Source organism: Paralichthys olivaceus, chromosome 8 (genome assembly GCF_024713975.1).
Source record: "Paralichthys olivaceus isolate ysfri-2021 chromosome 8, ASM2471397v2, whole genome shotgun sequence".
Lineage (NCBI taxonomy): Eukaryota > Metazoa > Chordata > Actinopteri > Pleuronectiformes > Paralichthyidae > Paralichthys > Paralichthys olivaceus.
In genome coordinates this window covers 289,301-310,000 of record NC_091100.1, presented here as the reverse complement: position 1 = coordinate 310,000, position 20,700 = coordinate 289,301, and the positions used below count along the sequence as shown (strand labels likewise).

The following is a 20,700-nucleotide window of genomic DNA, read 5'->3' as shown; positions in this document are numbered from 1 at the left end:
TCAGAGAAAATTGCATTTTGAAGATCTTTCCTTTTCTGTCCCTTTGGTTTCCTGTGTGCACTTGTCTTTGACTTTTTAAATATTACCGATGGTTTTCAAACGGTTCTCATTCAGCCGCCGCAAATCAAAGTAAATGCAGCTTCAAAGTAAAAACATTTTGAAAACATCGAACAGCTGCTACAGATTTTTTCTCCCATTTTATCAGAAAACAATACAGATACCAGAGTTGTCCTTTTACTGTGATGCTGATGTTCAAACCAAATCCCTGTCTGACCGACGTCCTCTGGTTGGTGTCCTCTGGTTGGTGTCCTCTGGTTGGTGTTGGTGTGGATGAGCTGACTCAGTTGAACGTCTCCTTGTTGATCCACATTAGGGTCCGTGTCTCGTTGGGCTTGCATTCGTACTCGATGTTGCTGAACTTGTTTCCGAACTGGCAGTGCTCCCTCTTGTAGTAGTTGTAGTATTTCGCCTGCCAGACTGTCTCAAATGTCCCTGCCTTGTTAAACTGGACAGAAAGGGACTGTGTCACCAACACTGCAGCAGCAATGATGAGAGTAGCTTTTGATTTCATACTTAAAAATACAAACAACTGGTCCCTGCCTGAGTCAGCATCTACCTGATATCTCCTACAGGTGTCGCTGCTGTCTTACCTCGATACTGACTTGGACAGGCTGCCGGTCTCCGCTCTTAGTGTGCGGGACGCCCTCCGTGTCGTACTTGCCGTGATAAATCACAGAGTCCTCGTCCCTGGACTGCTGCTCGAGAGGGAAGATGATGCCTCCAATGTTCATGTTGCTGTGAGGAGGAAGAAAAGCACGTGGTGATGTTACGTTTGTGATCAACCTGCTTTTTCCAACGTTTCAAACAAAGGGAACCGAGTCTTCCCGTTTATGGTTGAGGCCAAATGTCACGACCTGTCCTGAACTTCCCCGTTTAAACTGTCCAGACTGTCCAGACTGTCCTGTCCAGACTGTCCAGACTGTCCTGTCCAGACTGTCCAGACTGTCCAGACTGTCCAGACTGTCCCTCGTCAGACTGAAGTTCACCTTCCAAACCCAGAAACAGAACTCTACCGGTGACTGACAGTTACCAGATGTGTTGACGCTTCACATCAAGAAGGTTCCAGTTCCAATCCAGATTCACGACACGCGAAGATGTCCTAACTAAGTCCACGTGTTAACGTTCACATGTACGACACACGAAGATGTCCTAACTAAGTCCACGTGTTAACGTTCACATGTACGACACGCGAAGATGTCCTAACTAAGTCCACGTGTTTACGTTCACATGTACGACACGCGAAGATGTCCTAACTAAGTCCACGTGTTTACGTTCACATGTACGACACGCGAAGATGTCCTAACTAAGTCCACGTGTTAACGTTCACATGTACGACACGCGAAGATGTCCTAACTAAGACCACGTGTTTACGTTCACATGTACGACACGCGAAGATGTCCTAACTAAGTCCACGTGTTTACGTTCACATGTACGACACACGAAGATGTCCTAACTAAGTCCACGTGTTTACGTTCACATGTACGACACGCGAAGATGTCCTAACTAAGACCACGTGTTTACGTTCACATGTACGACACGCGAAGATGTCCTAACTAAGACCACGTGTTTACGTTCACATGTACGACACGCGAAGATGTCCTAACTAAGTCCACGTGTTTACGTTCACATGTACGACACGCGAAGATGTCCTAACTAAGTCCACGTGTTTACGTTCACATGTACGACACGTGACGATGTCACCAAACCCTTCAATAGTTCGAAGGACACATAACTATAGAGGAGACAGCGCCACCTGTCATCTGAAGGCTCACTTCCTGCTGCTGCTTCAGATCTGAAACATAAAGTCCAAAAACATTTCAGAATCTTTTTATAATTATTTTTATAATTTACGTCAACGTTTAATTTATTTTCTTTATTTAAGTTTATAATGTTTTAGTGTTTTGAGCAGCTTAACTCCGCCCTCCTCCACCTGAGCCTTAGTGATGTCACTGCAACTGATCCAGTTACACATGATTTATTAATCATGATGGAGGAAGAGGAGGAGGAGGAGGAGGGGGAGGAGGACCAAGAGGAGTAGGAAGAGGAGGAGGAGGAGGAGGAAGAGAAAGAGAAGGAGGAAGGAGAGGGGGAGGAGGAGGACCAAGAGGAGGAGGAAAAAGGGGAGGAGGAGGACGACCAAGAGGACCAAGAGGAGGAGGACGAAGAGAAGGAGGAGGAGGAAGAAGGGGAGGAGGAGGACGACCAAGAGGACCAAGAGGAGGAGGAGGACGAAGAGGATCAAGAGGAAGAGGACGAAGAGGAGGAGGAGGACGAAGAGGATCAAGAGGAAGAGGACGAAGAGAAGGAGGAGGAAGAAGAGGAAGAGAAGGAGGGCGAAGAGGACCAAGAGGAAGAGAAATAGGAGGAGGAGGAGGAAGGGGGGGAAGGAGGACGAAGAGGATCAAGAGGAGGAGGAAGAAGAGGAAGAGGAGGAGGACGAAGAGGACGAAGAGGAGGAAGGGGGGGGGGGGACGAAGAGGATCAAGAGGAGGAGCACGAAGAGGAGGAGGAGGCCAATCGCACACTGAGCTCGGACTCTATATGTTCTACAGTGACCGGGATGCGGACGCTGGTTCGATTCCCTGACGTGAACTCAAAGTCTTTAACGGTTTCATTCTTCTTACGTGGCCTCGACGGTTCCGGGCTTCAGCTCCACCTGGATCTTGTACTTGGAGCCGGTGAGCAGTTTGATGGTTCGGGTCTGACCGAAGCGGGTTCCGTCCACCTTGAAGAACACGGCTCCGTCGTTGGGCTGGATCTTCAGGGAGATGGAGAGGTGGATGAGCGGGGGAACGTCGTCCATCGTCCCGGGTTCAGTCGCTCTGTCTCGGCCTGTGGATGCTGAGCGGGGACCAGAGTCAAGCTGGAGGGAACCACGCTTCCGGTTGTCAAAATAAAGGCGGAAGCTCTGCGGGGCTTCCCCCAGCGTTACTTTTCAGAATAAGATATGTTCTGAGGTTTATTCTGGTTAAAGGGATTTTCTGTCTCTGCCTCATTAATAATGTGTCTCATTAATAATCTGCTTGTTTAATAATCTGCCTCATTAATAATGTGTCTCATTAATAATCTGCTTGTTTAATAATCTGCTTCATTAATAATCTGCTTGTTTAATAATCTGCTTGTTTAATAATCTGCTTCATTAATAATCTGCTTCATTAATAATCTGCTTGTTTAATAATCTGCCTCATTAATAATGTGTCTCATTAATAATCTGCTTGTTTAATAATCTGCTTCATGAGTTTCACAACAATGAGATTTATTCCATATTTACATCAAATCAATGAAACAGCTGAAGAGAACCATTCACCAGTAAAGTTACAGTTTCATTTGATTCATTCTCTTTGTGCACGATTATTTTTCTTAAAAAAGTAAAAAACATGTTTTTGTGATAAAATACAAAATATACACAGAAGATGAGACACCCTGCAGTCTCGTGGTGTATTCAATAAGAACCGTCATCTGTCTAACTCGGCCTCCAGGATCTCTCCCCACGTCTCAACGTCAAGCGGCGTCATGTTCCTGCCGCTCAGCTCCTCCGCTGACCTCACGTGACTGTATCTTCCTCTCAGCCAATCTCTCTTCACGCAGCTGCGGGTGTAGTTCCTCACCAACGTCACCTGCACAGAGGAAGCCGCAGCCAATCAGAGGACAGGACAGGTATCCTCATCATTTTATAGGTGGGGACGTTTTGAATGAACCGAGGAGAAAAAAAAAAGGTCAAGAGATCAAATGTTCTTTGATTTGTTTGTTGTCCACCAACCTTCCAGGACAGCCCGTCTCTCCGGTCACTGTCCACCTCCCTCTGACAGACGGCTCTGAGCAGCAGACACTGACTCCTCCACAGCTGCTCGCTCTCCTCGATGATGTCGTGCCACAGTTTGCAGGCGCACGAGGCGCTGCACAGACTCTCTGTGTCCAACTCACCGAAGATCTTCACGCTCATCTCTGCGGGCAGAGTTTCTGCAAAGTTCTGAGGCTCAGTCTTACTGGAGGATGTCAGAGACGGTCCTCTTTCACTGAGGAACAACACAGAGGACGTCCTTGTCGGCTCATGCTGCATAATAGAGTCCAGCAGTTTGAAACCACCTGGAAGATTAGAGCAGATCAATGTGTGACGTTAATGTTTCTATCTTAAATAAACCACTTGTGGGTAAATAAGACTTTTAATAGAACAAATCCCAATGGGTCTCTGTGTGGGGAGAGAAGCTAACTGAGCCGCTGTTAGCAAATAAACAGCTAATCTGTGTCTCTGAGTCTCAGTGTCTCATGTTAACAGTGTCTCGTGCTAACAATGTCTCATGCTAACAGTGTCTCTGTGTCTCATGCTAACAGTGTCTCGTGCTAACAGTGTCTCATGCTAACAGTGTCTCTGTGTCTCGTGCTAACAGTGTCTCGTGCTAACAATGTCTCATGCTAACAGTGTCTCGTGCTAACAATGTCTCGTGCTAACAGTGTCTCGTGCTAACAGTGTCTCGTGCTAACAGTGTCTCTGTGTCTCGTGCTAACAATGTCTCGTGCTAACAGTGTCTCGTGCTAACAATGTCTCGTGCTAACAGTGTCTCGTGCTAACAGTGTCTCTGTGTCTCGTGCTAACAATGTCTCGTGCTAACAGTGTCTCGTGCTAACAGTGTCTCGTGCTAACAGTGTCTCGTGCTAACACTGCCGTCCTCTTACCGTGACGCGTCCCTCGGTGTCCAACAGCTGAAGGTTTAAATGTCTCAAATGTTGTTTACACACGTCACCGTGTGTTTGGTGAAACACGCATGCGCACAGGGCGACACCCAGCAACAAACACTTGAACGTTTTGTCCAAAATAAAGTATAAGTAAATAAGTTTTTCTTTACTCTGCGACATTTAAATCACACAAACATATCTATCTAATAAACAACATGCAGAATGATCCCAATGGGTTTCTGTGAAAAAGTCGTTTCCTGTTTAAGGAAGTGTTTCGTTGGGTTAGGGAGACAGGATGTTGTGTCCTTGAACTGTGTATATTTAAATATATATGTATATATGTATATGTATATATATGTATATGTATAAATAAAACTCTGCTGAGTTTCACTTATAGAAACAAATATTTCCTAAACATTAAAAGGAGACATTTGAACAGGAAGTGATTCCGGAGGACTTTGGTGAATCTGCGGATGTGAATCTACAGGACAGCGCCACACGTGCTTTCTACTCTAGTGCGCATGCGCTGCTGCGTCCCGGAAGTGTTGGTGCTGCCAGTCTGAAGTTTGTTTGTTTACATCTGTTTTCGCGGGTTTTCTCTTCAGGCGAACTCAGGTGACGCTCCCGGTGTGACGTCAGCTGAACCGTCCTGTGCACGTGTTCACAGTCTCAGTGTGGTTGTGTGTTTTCTAACCCGCGCCTCCGGAGCACCGGAGAACCGGAGAACCGGAGCTCCAGTGACCCGGGCTGAAGCTGCCTCCTCCCGCCCACATGTCCGGCTTCGACCTGGTCCCGGTGGACGGCGGGGCCCCGGTCCACCTGCCGCCGGGGGAGACGGTGCTGGGCAGGGGCCCCTTACTGGGGGTGAGTCCCCTGGCTGTGTTTACTACAGGTGGTCTCCATTATAATCATTGTTATGACTGTCCACATGTCCACGCTCACATGTAGGACACACGAAGAGGACATGTAGGATGTTTAGAGACACCGAGGGGTGCAGCTACATGTTACAATCATCTGAGGACACGAGGACTCAAACTGTTTCCACACATGAGCTGTGTACAATGTTGTCTGCACATGTTCTGTACTTTGTGTTTCACGTGAAGAAGCAGCAGGAGACATTTTTGTGTTCTTCAGAGACACGCCCACTCGCTCAGTGAGAAGGTTCCAGATGTTTGACTACATGTCCAGAGACACTGACTCAGACATTTGTTCTCACATACAGAACATGTGAGCAACATGTGAGGAACACGTCAGGTCTTCAGCTCATGGAGCTTCAACAAAACAAAGTCGTTTGATTCGTCAGTTGACAGAAAACTAATTGAAACTAATGAAATAGCAAAAAGAATAGCTTCAATTAAATTTGAGTAAACGTTTTAAAATGTGAATATTTCATGTTTATATTTTTCCCACAGGACATTGAACACCAGTGATCATGAATATCAACTGTAATCGTCAACTTCCTGATCTTTTGTTTGTCTCCCTCAAACAATCGTCTCCTGCTTTGTCTCAGGTCAGTGACAAGAGAGTGTCCAGACATCACGGGCTGCTGCAGAACCTGAGTGGACAGCTGCACGTCAAACCTGTGAGTTCCTCTTTCTTTTAAAGAAACCGTCCATCGCTCGTTCATTCACACACTGACGGACCATCAGGGTGATTCAGTATTTTAAGTGCACGTGGACATGTGGAGTCAGGGATCAAACCCCCGACCTTGTGATGAGTGACCGACGGCTCCCTGAAGTGAAGCTAAATTGTCTAGATCGCCCCCTGGTGTCTATTTATAGGACTTATGATTCACACTCTTCATTGAGAGCTGCTCCAGGTTCATGAATCACTTCAGGTTCCAAGAGTTTCTCTTTCATTTCCGTCCTCGTCTGTTTTTGTTCATGAATTAAACGTTTGATTTAATTAACAAGACGCTCATTTATCAGAACCAAAGAGCTGCTGCTGTTTGTCACATTCTCCAACTAATACATTTTAAATTATAGATCTTAAAGAGACCGATATTGTAGGACAATATCAGAGACGTTTAGGCTTCAAACGTGTCAATGACCTCGTTTCGAGCCGAATGTCGGGGGTGTGATAAGAACTACGTAAAATGACAGAAACCATCTTTGACAAACATTTATTTAATGTCTACTTTCTACTACTACGTTTTACTTTGGTCCATGTCCCATCTGCTAACATGGAGGTTTATGAGCTATACTGCAGCTGGACACCAGGGGGCGATCCAGATGATTTGGCTTCACTTTAGAGGAGCCGTCATTTATCTACAGTGCGTGCTCCTGACCAGTGTATTAAGTTTTAAACAGACGTCACATGTTTGATTCCTCGTCATCTTTCCAAAACACTGGTCACAAGTTAAACAACGTGATTTGCTTCATATCATTGAATCAATCAAATGTTGTTTGTACTGCTCATATTCACAAATCACAGTTTGTCTCATAGGGTTAACGAGCTGTGACCTCATCGGTTCTTAACTCAACAAGAGTAAAACTACTAAAAAACTTTCAACAGGGAAAAGAACGTAGAGACCTCAGAGACACGTGAGGACCCGTCTCCCAGGACGGACACAGGTGCAGTAGACGCCACGTGTAACTGAGAAGGTCAGACACAGAAGAGTAGCTCCAGCACTGGTTAGAGGAAACAGTTAGAAGCTTGATGGAAGGTGAATGAAGAGAGGAGTTACTGTCAGGAAGTCTCTGAGGAGACATGTTGTTGATCAGTCTGTGATCATCGTCCACCATCAGGATCCACCATCAGCTGCCACCTTAATCATGGTCCACCGCTACGATCAGATGCCAGCACGATACAAGTCAAGTCAGTAACATGTGTTGATGAGACATGAAGGACAGAGAAGCTCCATGTATGACACATGGAGCTTCTCTGTCCTCCTCTGTCCTCCTGAGCTCCTCCACAAGCTACAGCAGCAGAACTCAGAGCTGATCTGCAGCTCTCACCCTGACTTCATCATAAAGGAAGGTTTAAAGCCGACTCTTTAACGTAGAGCGGGAGTCTGCCTCCTGAAATCAACCTGAGATGATTCCACAGGAGAGGAGCCGGATGCTGAGAGCTCTGGCTCCTCCTCTACTTTTAGAGACTTCAGGGATAACAGATTGAATTCTGGGAGCTCAGGGCTCTCGTGGTGATATGGTACGATGAGGTCTTTAAGGTTTGATGGTGTCATTGAACAAACAGAATAAAACATTTTGAACAGTAGTTTCAGTGTGGATAAAAGGTGAGAACCCTCTTTCTGTTTCCATCTTTAGACGCACCTGAACCCGTGCTTCATTCAGTCGTCCCTCACTGACGACCCTCGACCTCTGAGAAAAGGTTCCTGGTTCCCTCTTCAGGACGGAGACTTCTTCTCTCTGCTGCCGGGGCAGTTCATCTACAAGGTGGTGGCTGTGGGGGCAGGAGAACACACTCCCAGGTATTTCCACGTCAGCATTAAAAGATGAATCTCCTGCTCTGTGTGATCTGATCCGTATCTGAGTGCTTCTTGTTGACTCATGTTTTATCTCTTGAGTTCCTTTGTCGTCCAACGTCCTGATGTTTGAAAGAGACACTCAAGCTGCTCCTTCATCTCTATCAGACATGTCCTCATGTACAAATACTTTAAACCTGAAGTCACAAACTGTTTCTTCTAACGTAGAGAACCTGTTGTTGTGTTGATGTCTTCAGTTCATCAGCATCTATTGTCCTCGTGTCCTGGAGACGGATCCTCACATGTGACTCTGAGCTTCAGGTACTGCTCAGAAAGTGTCTCTGTAGTTTGACTCTTGTTGAGTTGAGGACAGAGGACGTTGCTGCTTGTTGACATCGATGAGACAAACTGAATTTGAGACAAACTGAGTGTGAGACAAATAAACTGTTATTGATTGTTGAGAGCTGAATGTTTTCAAACATGACTTAAATTGTTTAATTGTAAATTTGAATTTGTCACTTCCCGTAGAAACAATCAGACGTTTGAAGAAGAAAAAAAAGAAGAGGAGGAACGTCCCAGTTCTCCCGAGCCATATGTTGAGCCGGCTCGTCCAATAAGACTTGACCGTGGACAGACTCCGCCTCACAAGGAGCCAACGTCAGCAGCTTTGTCCAATGAGGAGGGGGAGGAAGAAGAAGAGGAGGAGGAGGAGGAGGAGGGTCCCAACAGACGTTTAAATCAGGTTTAATGATTGAAAACTAAATCTTTATCACCAGAGAGGCAGGAAACAAGATGGCGTTGATCTCTGTTGATGTAGAGATCATGAATATTTAATAGTTAATTATTTAAAATGTTGATTTTATAATTTCAAACATCCACTGTTCAGTTCAGGCTCTGCATCCTCGAGTGTTTAACAATCAATTCCGTCACAGCCACTCGACGAGTCGAAGGCTCCAACAGGTGGAGCCCTCTCAGAACATATACTTAATATCTACAATGTTTAAACTTCAGGCTTCCATCAAACAAACAGCAGCAACGCTTCACGTGTTAAAAACCAAGAGCCTATAAAACCTTGTGTCCAACTACAGCTCTGTTGCTCGGCGACAAGCTGGTGATGCAAAACACGTAAACGCTCCGAAGATCAGACGTCTCATTTGAGTTCACAGAGCTTTTGATATTTAAAGCAACGTAACTACGTAACATAAGCAACAGCGCCCCCTGCAGCCACACGTGATGAACTCCGTGTCTGTGATGAAGTGTTGAACTGATCTCAGTTCAGCTTCACTCTTCCACTGGAGCTGATGGAGACTCTCAGTCACTTGTTCTCTCAGGAGATGAACCCACTCAGCAGAGAGAGAGAACAGAGTCAGGGAGCGAAGGAGGAAACGTTCTCCACCTTCTCACTCATGATTCAGTTAAAGACAGGACAGACAGGGACAGCAGATTGTCCTGATGAGCAAAAGGAGTTCATGTCAGTCGACATTCAGACTTTTTTTTATCTCTTTGTCTTTTCTCATTCAACCTGATATTTTTCCATCATGAAGTCACGCCCCTCTTCCTCTCATCACTCGTCTCTAAATGTGATCTTCAAAGTCTCCGGTTTTATTCTGGCTTTAACTTCAAACTGTTTTGATTCATCGTTTCCTTAGATGTCAAAACTCAATTAATTAATAATTATAAACGATAATCAGTGGATGTGTCTGAACTGGCTTCAGTGTACATTTACATGATGCACATGTTGAACTGACCAACCAATCACAGGCTGGAGCAAACCTGCAGACGGCCAATCAGAGAGCTGCGTTCTCTTGTGTCACACAGGAAGACCTCACGCTTCCAGAGGAAGAGGATGAAGAACACCGTGCTGACTCTGTGATGAAGAAGAGAGTTCTACCTGCGTGGATGATGGCAGCTGTCGCTGCTCCTCCCGGTTCGTCCTCCAGTCCCAAAGGTAAACCCCCCCCCCCCCCCCCCCCCACATTTAAAGAAATTCCCTCAAAGTTAGGAAATAATGCCTGCAGCCACTAGGTGTCACTGGTGCAGATAAATATGAAGTCCGTTGCTCAAGCTGCTTTTCTTACTGAGCAGTTTTATGTTCACATGAAAAACTGGCGGAGCAGCAACAACCACCAGGAAACAACACTGTGCCTCTGCACCGGTGACACCTAGTGGCCGGGGGCAGTATGTTTTCAGGTTGTCGTGAACACGATGTCTCAAAAATACCATAATATCAAAACATTCATGTTACATTTCTTTTTTAGTTCAGTCGTCCGTGAAGATAAGTAAAGCACCTGCAGCAGCCAAATCTGAGGAGGTGGGGCTTAGTGAGGAGGGGGAGGAGCATCCTAGGAAGAGGAGGAGGAAGGTGAGTGATGAAGATGTTACCAACTCAATTGAGTTCAAATAAGTTAAGTTCAACTCATTTCACATTTTCATGTCCTAAATAAAAGTCTCAGGGATGTTAGCCGTTAGCTTAGCATTTAGAAATAAACACAGCATGTTTACTCATTGATCTGGAAACTTTTTCAAATAGTTGGGAAATCTTATTTAAAGTATAATGAGAATAAAATATTTTCTGGTTGCAGCTTCTCAGATGTGAAGATTTGCTGCTTTGATTTATCGTAAATTAAAAATCCTCTGTGATTTACGTTTTTACTTCTCTGAGCCAGCGACTCCTTGTGGCCAGAGGCGTCATTGCTTCAGGTAGTTCCTCTGACCGGTTTCTATCAACGAGATATCTCAGGGACTAAATGGTCACTTGGATTCAAAGATGAACTGTTTAGGTTTTAGAGGTCAAAGGTTAATGTGACCTGACTAAACCTCTTAAACATCTCAAGCTTTAGAGAATGTCTTCAGATTCGGACCAGTTGTTAGTTGAACTCAAGGATGAATTGATTAGATTTCATTATCAGCAGTTACATGATGAATGAAAATGTTCAGGTGTTCAGACTCGTCTTTTGGTTTGTGTGTTGATGCAGGATGTTGCCACAGTCCATCATCGGCGTGGCTCCAGCAGGACTGAGACGAGCAGCGAGTCTGACAGCTTTGCCATGGAGGTGGGAGAGGAGGGAAGAGGAGGAGAGACATCCACGGCGGTCCCCGCTGCCGCCACCACGCAGGCACTTGACATCACTGAATCCATGAAGGAGGACAGGAAGTCGAAAGACGGACGACAGGGGACTAAACGAGCTGAGTCCGTCGGGTCGAACCGTGGATCCTCGTCCGTCTCTGCTCGGCTCAGAATGCCGTGTCCGTACGGGAAGGACTGCTACAGGTGAGTTCACCTCCGCAGCTGAAGTTGGAGGATGATCAACAGGAAACAAGACAAAATCTAACATAAGCTTCATATTATGAAATCTAAGCTGGACGAGTCACTTTCTGTCTGTCGAGTCTCTGCTGCTGGAATCGACCTTTTTTAGTCTCAGGATCAACTTTGTCTTTGAGACGCAGAGCGCAGCAGCACAGACGCTCGGTGTGAGAGACTGAAACCCTCTCATCCACCTGTTGTTTCTCCAGGAAGAACCCGGTACATTTCCAGGAGTGCAGTCATCCCGGTGACAGCGACTACGAGGAGGAGGAGGAGAACGAGGAGGAGGTGGTGGACCGACCCGAGTGCCCCTACGGCTCAGACTGCTACAGGTCAGACATCACAGCGCTGTCCTTCCTGCTGATGACAGGCATTGGTTGAAAGGCATGATGGGAAACCTGGTGACCGGCCCACAGGGACCTGCGCTGTCACAGGCGAAGGTCCAGCAAAGAAGTCGTCAGCGACTCTCCATGTTGACCACAGGGGGGCGTGATGCACATTCAGAGCAATTGGTTACTGTGAACGACCAATCAGAATCCACGACAGTTCCTCCACAGTTCCTCCACAGTTCCTCCACGGTTCCTCCACAGTTCCTCCACGGTTCCTCCATGGTGGAACCGTCCTCACCATGAGCTAGATCTCACACACAGACACACACACACAGACACACACACACACACACACACACACACACACACACACACACACACACACACACACACACACACACACACACAGTGACTGTGTCCTCAGTCTGATCAGAACCTGGAGATAATCTCACTGTGTTTCCTTCACAGGACAAATCCTCTTCACAGGAAAGAATACAAACACACAAGGACAAGAGGTGAGCGGCTTTTACACGTCTCATCACACGTCTCTTCACACGTCTCATCACACGTCTCTTCACACGTCTCATCACACGTCTCTTCACACGTCTCATCACACGTCTCTTCACACGTTTCATCACACGTCTCATCACACGTCTCATCACACGTCTCATCACACGTCTCATCACACGTCTCTTCACACGTCTCTTCACACGTCTCTTCACACGTCTCATCACACGTCTCTTCACACGTCTCATCACACGTCTCATCACACGTCTCATCACACGTCTCTTCACACGTCTCATCACACGTCTCTTCACACGTTTCATCACACGTCTCATCACACGTCTCATCACACGTCTCATCACACGTCTCATCACACGTCTCTTCACACGTCTCTTCACACGTCTCTTCACACGTCTCTTCACACGTCTCATCACACGTCTCTTCACACGTCTCATCACACGTCTCATCACACGTCTCATCACACGTCTCTTCACACGTCTCTTCACACGTCTCATCACACGTCTCATCACACGTCTCATCACACGTCTCATCACACGTCTCATCACACGTCTCATCCACCTGAATGATTGAAACCAAACATAAATCAAATCATACAACATGTATGTACGTGTGTCTCTGCAGCACATTATAAAAGCATGTGGACGCCTGAACATGGCTCCGTTGCTGATGAGTGGACCAGAAATATTTTAGAACCTTACAGAATGTTCTGGTCACAGCGTCCTCACATAATGTCAACACGTCTCTGCAGCTCGTCCACGGACTGTCCCCAAGAAGAGCCCAGTCGATGACGAAGACGAGTACGACGACAGCTTCATCGACGACGACAGCGAGGACGTGGGCGAAGACTCAGACTACGTCCCTCCTGACTCAGATGACAGCAGCAAAGAGGACGTCAAAGGTCTGCAGAAAGAAGCTCAGGTGTTTCTGAAGAGGAAGTAGAACCCAGCTTCCTGTTGTTTGTTTTCTTTGTGTTTCATTTTAACGCTTTGTGTTCACCGCTGGTTGTCACGTGACTGATAACCAATCAGAAGAGAACGTGGGCGTCATCATGTAACCATGGCAACAGTGATGAGTTTTAACACTTGCATGTATCAGAGTGGGCGGAGCCTGAGATGATCGTAACATTAAAAAGAGTTCATCCACTCTGAAGCTGAAAAGATGTTTCACAGAATCCTGCAGGAAAACGACCCGATCTAAGTTTAATAGTTTTTCTGAATACACGTCTTTACTTCCTTTAAGGTTCGTTCATCATCTTCGCTGAGCTGCTGTTAGAAAACGTCTTCCTGGTTTAATAAACGCTCGTCAGGGACACGAGGCCGTCGGCACCTCGGTGTCGACTCCTCTGCCGCCTCTCGTCTGTTTGCTCACATCGTCTCACAACATTTCTGAGTTCGTTCTTTCTTTCAAGTCGCGTCCTGTCGTCGACGTTCAAAACCGGCTGTATGCTGTGTCGTCATGGAAACCGAGAGCAAAACAACTGGTTGTTGTGATTCAGGTTGAAAAGAAAGAATCCACACACGTCAACAGGCCCCTCGGACGGAGGATTTCCTGTTTTACTCTGCAGGAAAAGCTGCAGAAAATGTTCCCGCTCAGACATTTGTGTTCTCCCGTCATGAGATTATCAGATTATTCAGTGCAGGTCTGAAAGCAGCATCGTTTGACAAGTACAGAAAAGTCAGAGGGAGGTTAGTGAATGAGACGAGCTTTCTTCAGTCACTTTAAATCCGTAGAGACGTCCGATCTGTTGAATCTCCCAGAAGGAATCTGTTTTTAAGAGTTGAAAAGTCTCATCATGAATAAAGAGGTTTTTTAGACCAGCAACAGATTTAAGAGTTGAAACTCTGAAGACGATCTGCAGCTGACGGAGGGTGAATCACCTCCTGCTGGACAAAAGCTACGTTAAGTGAAGGAAGAGAAACTAATAAGAGTTGATGGCAGCAGGGCCGGACTGAGGCTTCATAGGGCCCAGAGCAGAATTTGATGTGGGGGGGGCCCCACCACCTCGCACCAAGTGCTGTGTCTCCTTCATGGATTTCCGTGGTCGACGTCACCAGCTCGTTCCGTCCTTATTGGCGTTACTTAGCAACGGAGCTGAAGTTGGACATGAAGACAAAGTTTGATGTTGGATTTTTAACATGTATCTTTAAGCTGTTGAGTTGAAGCGTAAAACTAAAGCACTAAGACGTCTCGTCGGCTTGCTGGCTTCATGACGAAGAGCAATGAATCCTGGGACATGTTGGAAGAGAAGAATCCACCCGCTGCAGCCTTTGTTTCTCAGGGATGGAAGGAACCATGATTTAAACTGTAAATAAAGATGGACGACAGCAAAACTCTCAAATCCTCTCGTAGCCTCTGACGAAGAATGTAATCGATTACTTAGTGTAATGAGTAGGAACCAGAGTGTCCACATACTTCTGGCCATGTGTTGTATGCAGGAGTCATGTCATCCTGACCTTTAGTAACCTGAGGTGTCTGTTCGACCAACACACTGATTCTTGTCAAGACGTTTCCTTCCATCAAACATTAAAGTCACAAGTCTCCTCAGAATCTTTCTCGCTCGTGTAAAAACATGATGCGTTTCATCGTCGGAGCGACGCCTCCGTCCACAAACCTTTTCTACGGTTCTGTAGTTTCACATCTCAAAGAGATTTCAGACGTGAACACGCAGCTCTGCTCTCTCGGAGACAAACACCAGTCCTGCAACGGTTTCATTCTCACTATGAGTTCAGGGGACTCGACCAATCACGAGTTAGTCTCAGCTGTCAATCATCACGCATAAATATTTAATTAATCTCCCACTATTTGATTATCGTTTGTTCATTTTGTTTATTAATAAATAAACATCGTCTGTTTGATCGTGAACAAATCGTTTTGTGTTGCTGGATAAAGAAAACGGAGACGATTTCTTCTTCTTGTCTCCACGATGGTTTAATAGAGTCGTGTTCTTTACATCATCAATAACTGATCAAACCAAACTGATGAGAAACACTTGAACAAACTTCAGAGAGAAGAACGAGCTGAAACGACAGAAACATCTTTACAAACATTTATTTAACGTCTGCTTTGATTTGTTTGGTTTGGTTCATGTCCCGTCTGCTAACGTGGAGGAGGTTTATGATCGATGATAAGTCTGAACGGTTGCGGCCAGAACTGATCTGAAAACATGTTCCTCAGAGCAATGCACTCTGGGAGATCGTTATCTTGTACCTTCAACTTTTTGAAATAAAGCAGCTTTTTCCACGTCAGTGTCTTGTTGTTTGTGCTGAAGAAGATTTTACATCCAAACAAATAATGAAAAGTCACAGTGTTCGACCAGTCAGCTTCAATTCATGACATTCACACAGGAAGTTATTTATAAAATGAACTTCCTGTGTGACAGCTTCAGTCCCTGATTTTCTCCAAAGGTTTGTGGTTCTTGTAGTTTCTGGTTCCTGTGGTCAACATGTGTCCATGTTACTTCAGGAACCTAACAACAGCTCTCCTGTGTCTTCTCTCTGTCTCCTTCCACATGCACGACTCTGGATAATGTTGTAGAGCTGCAGCCGATCCCTCGGATGTTGGAGCTCTACCTCAGCCGAGCCCCCTCTACATCCACGGTCACTCAGAGGGAGGTCGTCCGTGCCTCCCCTTCGTCCACAGACTTGGTGGCCACGTAGGTTAGCAGCCTCAGCGGGAACTTGCCCGCCTTCCTCAGGCGCTTGGTGTTGTTTCGGACACTCACGAAGCAGAGGGTGTTGATCATCCCGTTGCTCATGGCGATGCACTCAATGATATAGAAGGCCACCAGGGAGTTCCTGTCCCTGGAGATGAGGGTGGGGTAAAAGTCCCGCAGCAGGGCGAAGCCATAGTACGGCGCCCAACAGAGGATGTAGGTGACCAGCACCAGAATCAGCATCACCACTGTCCTCCGACGCCTCTGGAGCCTCTTCCGGATCTGCTCAGTCTGAAAACCTGGAACGTCTTTAAACCACAGCTCCCTGGAGATCTGGATGTAGCAGACGACCATGATGGTCACGGGGCCCATGAACTCCAGGACGAAGATGAGAAAGAAGTAGGATTGGTAGAAAACCTGCTGGTCCACCGGCCAAATCTGAGCGCAGAAGGTCTTGTGGGTGTCACCTTCCACATTTGGGTACGTCGTCTCGGAGGCCATGTAGGCGGAGGGGATGGAGATGAAGATGGGTACGATCCAGACCATCAGGATCACACAGCACGCCGTCTGGTGCCTCATACGAGGCTTCAGAGGGTGGAGGATCGCCATGTACCTGCAGACAGAGAGTTGACGAGGGTCAGGACGATGAAGACGTTTCCTCTCAGAGTCTGAAGCTTCGTGTTTGTTTCATTTGATCTGTTTCAGTTTCACGTTTCAGAGTCTAAAGAATTCTGTCTCACCTACGTGGGCGGAGTCTATCTATACTTGAGTCTGATTGGTCTGTAGACGGAGTCTGATGTGGGCGTGTTGTCAGTTGGGGGGGTAGTAGTCTTCCTGTTTGAATGGAGACAATGACTGTAGCTTCATCTGGTTGCCATGGTAACATCATGATCATCATCATCAGCACCTTCAGGCGCAGTACTCCACAGTACTCCAGTACTCCACAGTACTCCACAGTACTCCAGTACTCCACAGTACTCCACAGTACTCCACAGTACTTCACTAGTTCAAATGCTCCACATGAACGATCTCGTGGTTCAAACATTTTATCATCGAAGGTGAAGACTGCAGCTGCTTCCTCTTCTTCTTCTATGGTTTAATGTGTCTCTACTTCCTGTGATTGGTCCAACAAAGTGTTTTCACTGTGAACCAACAGAACCAGGTTCAGTTTGATCCAGACCCAGAACTCCTCTTCTGGTCTGAGGAACCTTTCACACCTGAAGTTCAGCTTCAGTCTGAACCGACGAGTCTGAAACAAACCAGTGAACGAGTCCTTTTGAAAATGTAAGCTCTGACATTGGACCATTCTAACTTCTCATTACTTTTGGTGCAGAAATATGAGAAACAGTAAAATAATGGAAACATCTCGAACCTCCATCACCTGAATTTTGTTCTGAATAAGAGACGACGGCTTTTTTCAACATTTGTTCATGACAGGAAACTCTGTGAGTCTGGTCTCTGTCACAGACTGTGTCCGAGCTGCACACTCACTTCCTCTCGTCTGTGTTTCGTCGTTCGGAGCTTCGTTGAGTTGCAGCTCTGATCTTCTGGCTCTTTGTCAGGTTTTCTTTAAAAAACACGAACTCCTGCGGCTGATGATGGATTAGATTCAGGAGCTGAAGCCCAGAAGCAGCTTTTTCTGAATGTAAATCATCTGACGGCTGCGTCCGTCCTGCTCGAAATCACCGGCCTCAGAGACTCAAACCTCCCACCTGACGTTACACAGCTGAACGAAGGCACGAGTCAGGACTCAGAGTCCGTCACTGAAGGACAGTTAAAGGGGAATTCTGGTTTTTGCAGCTGTGGGTACAATGTAAACCTACGGGGCAACTGCGACGTCTCACTCAAGTCTGGTTTGAGTTGTTGGAGGAAGACAGCGGATTTCACTGAGATTATTCTAACAGAATATTTTCCTAAGTAAAACTCTGATCATGTTCCTGCTCCCAGATGATGAACCCCGGTGAACTGACCTGTCCACGGCGATAGCGAGCAGCGCGTTGGTGGACACGTAGAGTGACACGGTGCGCAGGTAGTTGGTGGAGGCGCAGAGCAGCAGGCCGTGGTCCCAGGACAGCTGCTTCACCACGTAGTAATCCAGCAGGAAGGGACAGCACACCACGGCCACCAGCACGTCCGACACCGCCAGGTTAGCGATCAGCATGTTGGTCAGGTTCCTCAGCTGCTTGTAGCGGGCGAGGCTGACGATGAAAAGACAGTTTCCTACTCCACAGACCAGCATGATGCCCACCAGCACCACGCCGATGACCACGGTGGCCACGAAGAAGGCACGGCCCCGCGTGGTGTCCGGGATCTCATCCGGAGGAACCTCGTAATCCAGACTGCCATCGACCAGGAAGAAGTCAACTGACGCTGAGCTGCTGTTGGTGGAGACGTCCATTTTGGATCAGGTCAACATGTTCAGGTTCAGAATCTGGAGACGTCAAGAAAACCAAGATTTAGTTACATTCAATGATCCGTGTGTGTGTGTGTGTGTGTGTGTGTGTGTGTGTGTGTGTGTGTGTGTGTGTGTGTGTGTGTGTCCAGGTTGAGGAATCTAACGTCTCAGTGATGAAACATTTTTTCTGTTTCACATGAGTCATTTCCATCAGCTGCACAGTTCATTAACACCTGTACTACCATATACTACTATTATATACTACTATCATATACTACTATCATCATATACTACTATCATATACTACTATCATCATATACTACTATCATCATATACTACTATCATATACTACTACCATATACTACTATCATCATATACTACTATCATCATATACTACTATCATATACTACTATTATCATATACTATCATATACTACTATCATATACTACTACTATCATATACTACTATTATCATATACTACTATCATATACTACTATCATATACTACTATTATCATATACTACTATCATATACTACTATCATATACTACTATCATCATATACTACTATCATCATATACTACTATCATATACTACTATCATATACTACTATTATCATATACTACTATCATCATATACTACTATCATATACTACTATCATATACTACTATTATCATATACTATCATATACTACTATCATATACTACTACTATCATATACTACTATTATCATATACTACTATCATATACTACTATCATATACTACTATCATCATATACTATCATATACTACTATCATCATATACTACTATCATCATATACTACTATCATATACTACTATCATATACTACTATCATATACTACTATCATCATATACTATCATATACTACTATCATCATATACTACTATCATCATATACTACTATTATCATATACTACTATCATCATATACTATCATATACTACTATCATCATATACTACTATCATCATATACTATCATAATATATTACTATCATCATACACTATATTACTACTATCATATACTACTATCATCATATACTACTATCCTAATATATTACTATCATCATATACTACTTTCATATACTACTATCATAATATATTACTATCATCATATACTATATTACTACTATCATATACTACTATCATATACTACTATCATAATATATTACTATCATCATATACTACTATCATATACTACTATCATATACTACTATCATCATATATTACTATCATCATATACTACTATCATAATATAATACTATAACTCACACAATCAGAGTTTTAAAGTGAATAATAATTAAAGCTCATATTCACAAATCAAATGTATAAAGATGTTGATGAATTAAAACCAGAGACAGACCTGAAGCTGCTGCTGCTCCACTGACCGAGGAGGAGAGTGAGGAGAGAGGAGGAGTGAGGAGGAGAGAGGAGAGAGAGGAGGAGTGAGGAGGAGAGAGAGGAGAGAGAGGAGGAGTGAGGAGGAGAGAGGAGGAGAGAGAGGAGAGAGAGGAGGAGTGAGGAGGAGAGAGAGGAGAGAGGAGGAGAGAGAGGAGAGAGAGGAGGAGAGAGAGGAAAGAGAGGAGGAGAGAGGAGGAGAGAGAGGAAAGAGAGGAGGAGTGAGGAGGAGAGAGGAGGAGAGAGAGGAGGAGAGAGGAGGAGTGAGAGGAGGAGTATATATACATATATATACTCTCACCAGCCACTTTATGAGGTACACCTTGCTAGTACTGGTTCGGACCCTTTGTCTTTGTCTGTCTCAGTGTGTGCCATGTTTCCCTGTACAGTTAATATATATATATATATATATGTATATACTCTCACAGGCCACTTTATTAGGTACACCTTGCTAGTACTGATTTGGACCCTTTGCCTTCAGAACTGCTTTAATTCTTCGTGGCACAGATTCAACAAGGTGTTGGAAACATCCCTCACAGATTTGGTTCATGTTGAACTGACAGCATCACACAGTTGCTGCAGATTTGTCGGCTGCACATCCACGATGTGAATCTCCTGCTCCTCCACCTCCCAGAGGTTCTCGACTGGAGCACAGTGACCTCACTGTCATGAGAAACCAGTTTGAGAAGATCTTTGTGACATGGTGACCATGAATGAAATCAAGACTCATGAGACCAGGCAGCGATTTCCAATCTTCTAATGTCCAGTTCTGAGCCTGTGAACTGTTGCCTCAGTAGATCTCAGCTGACAGGAGTGGCACCAGTGTGTCATGTGAAAGTGAGCAGTGAGTGTAAATCTGTTTTCAGCAGAGCGACACACAAACTCGTCAGTTTCTATCTGCATCTGAAACTTCTGAGCAGTGAAGAG

The 20,700-nt window shown here is 45.4% G+C and overlaps 4 protein-coding genes and 1 pseudogene across 4 annotated transcripts in view; 1 reads left to right on the top strand and 4 right to left on the bottom strand.

The window, feature by feature from the left end:
- Nucleotides 1-2,949, bottom strand: part of cnrip1a (cannabinoid receptor interacting protein 1a) — a 4,939-nt gene extending 1,990 nt beyond the window's left edge. The window contains exons 1-3 of the mRNA XM_069529615.1: nt 2,685-2,949; nt 651-795; nt 1-505 (exon numbers count right to left, since the gene is read on the bottom strand). The exon at nt 1-505 is cut by the window's left edge and continues 1,990 nt beyond it. Of these exons, the coding sequence (XP_069385716.1) occupies nt 341-505; nt 651-795; nt 2,685-2,863 (489 nt within the window). The 5' untranslated portion in view covers nt 2,864-2,949 and the 3' untranslated portion in view covers nt 1-340. The remainder of the gene's footprint in view (nt 506-650; nt 796-2,684) is intronic.
- Nucleotides 2,950-3,299: 350 nt separating this feature from the next.
- On the bottom strand, nt 3,300-5,040 carry fbxo48 (F-box protein 48). The gene is made up of 3 exons (XM_069529618.1): nt 4,735-5,040; nt 3,821-4,146; nt 3,300-3,677 (listed from the first exon to the last, which is right to left on the bottom strand). The coding sequence occupies exons 2-3, from the start codon at nt 4,118-4,120 to the stop codon at nt 3,516-3,518; spliced, it is 462 nt and encodes a 153-aa protein (XP_069385719.1). The 5' UTR covers nt 4,121-4,146; nt 4,735-5,040; the 3' UTR covers nt 3,300-3,515.
- A 203-nt stretch (nt 5,041-5,243) lies between these two features.
- Nucleotides 5,244-15,561, top strand: aplf (aprataxin and PNKP like factor). Its single transcript, XM_069529591.1, has 10 exons — nt 5,244-5,598; nt 6,245-6,316; nt 8,001-8,164; nt 8,687-8,900; nt 9,977-10,106; nt 10,417-10,520; nt 11,134-11,429; nt 11,672-11,794; nt 12,260-12,306; nt 13,065-15,561. The coding sequence occupies exons 1-10, from the start codon at nt 5,506-5,508 to the stop codon at nt 13,253-13,255; spliced, it is 1,434 nt and encodes a 477-aa protein (XP_069385692.1). The 5' UTR covers nt 5,244-5,505; the 3' UTR covers nt 13,256-15,561.
- Nucleotides 15,562-15,851: 290 nt separating this feature from the next.
- On the bottom strand, nt 15,852-17,151 carry LOC109647195 (prokineticin receptor 1-like). The gene is made up of 2 exons (XM_020112972.2): nt 16,709-17,151; nt 15,852-16,581 (listed from the first exon to the last, which is right to left on the bottom strand). Exons 1-2 carry the CDS (start codon nt 17,011-17,013, stop codon nt 15,918-15,920), a joined length of 969 nt encoding a protein of 322 aa, XP_019968531.2. The 5' UTR covers nt 17,014-17,151; the 3' UTR covers nt 15,852-15,917.
- A 596-nt stretch (nt 17,152-17,747) lies between these two features.
- On the bottom strand, nt 17,748-18,366 carry LOC109644609 (prokineticin receptor 1 pseudogene; annotated as a pseudogene).
- Nucleotides 18,367-20,700: the final 2,334 nt, after the last annotated feature.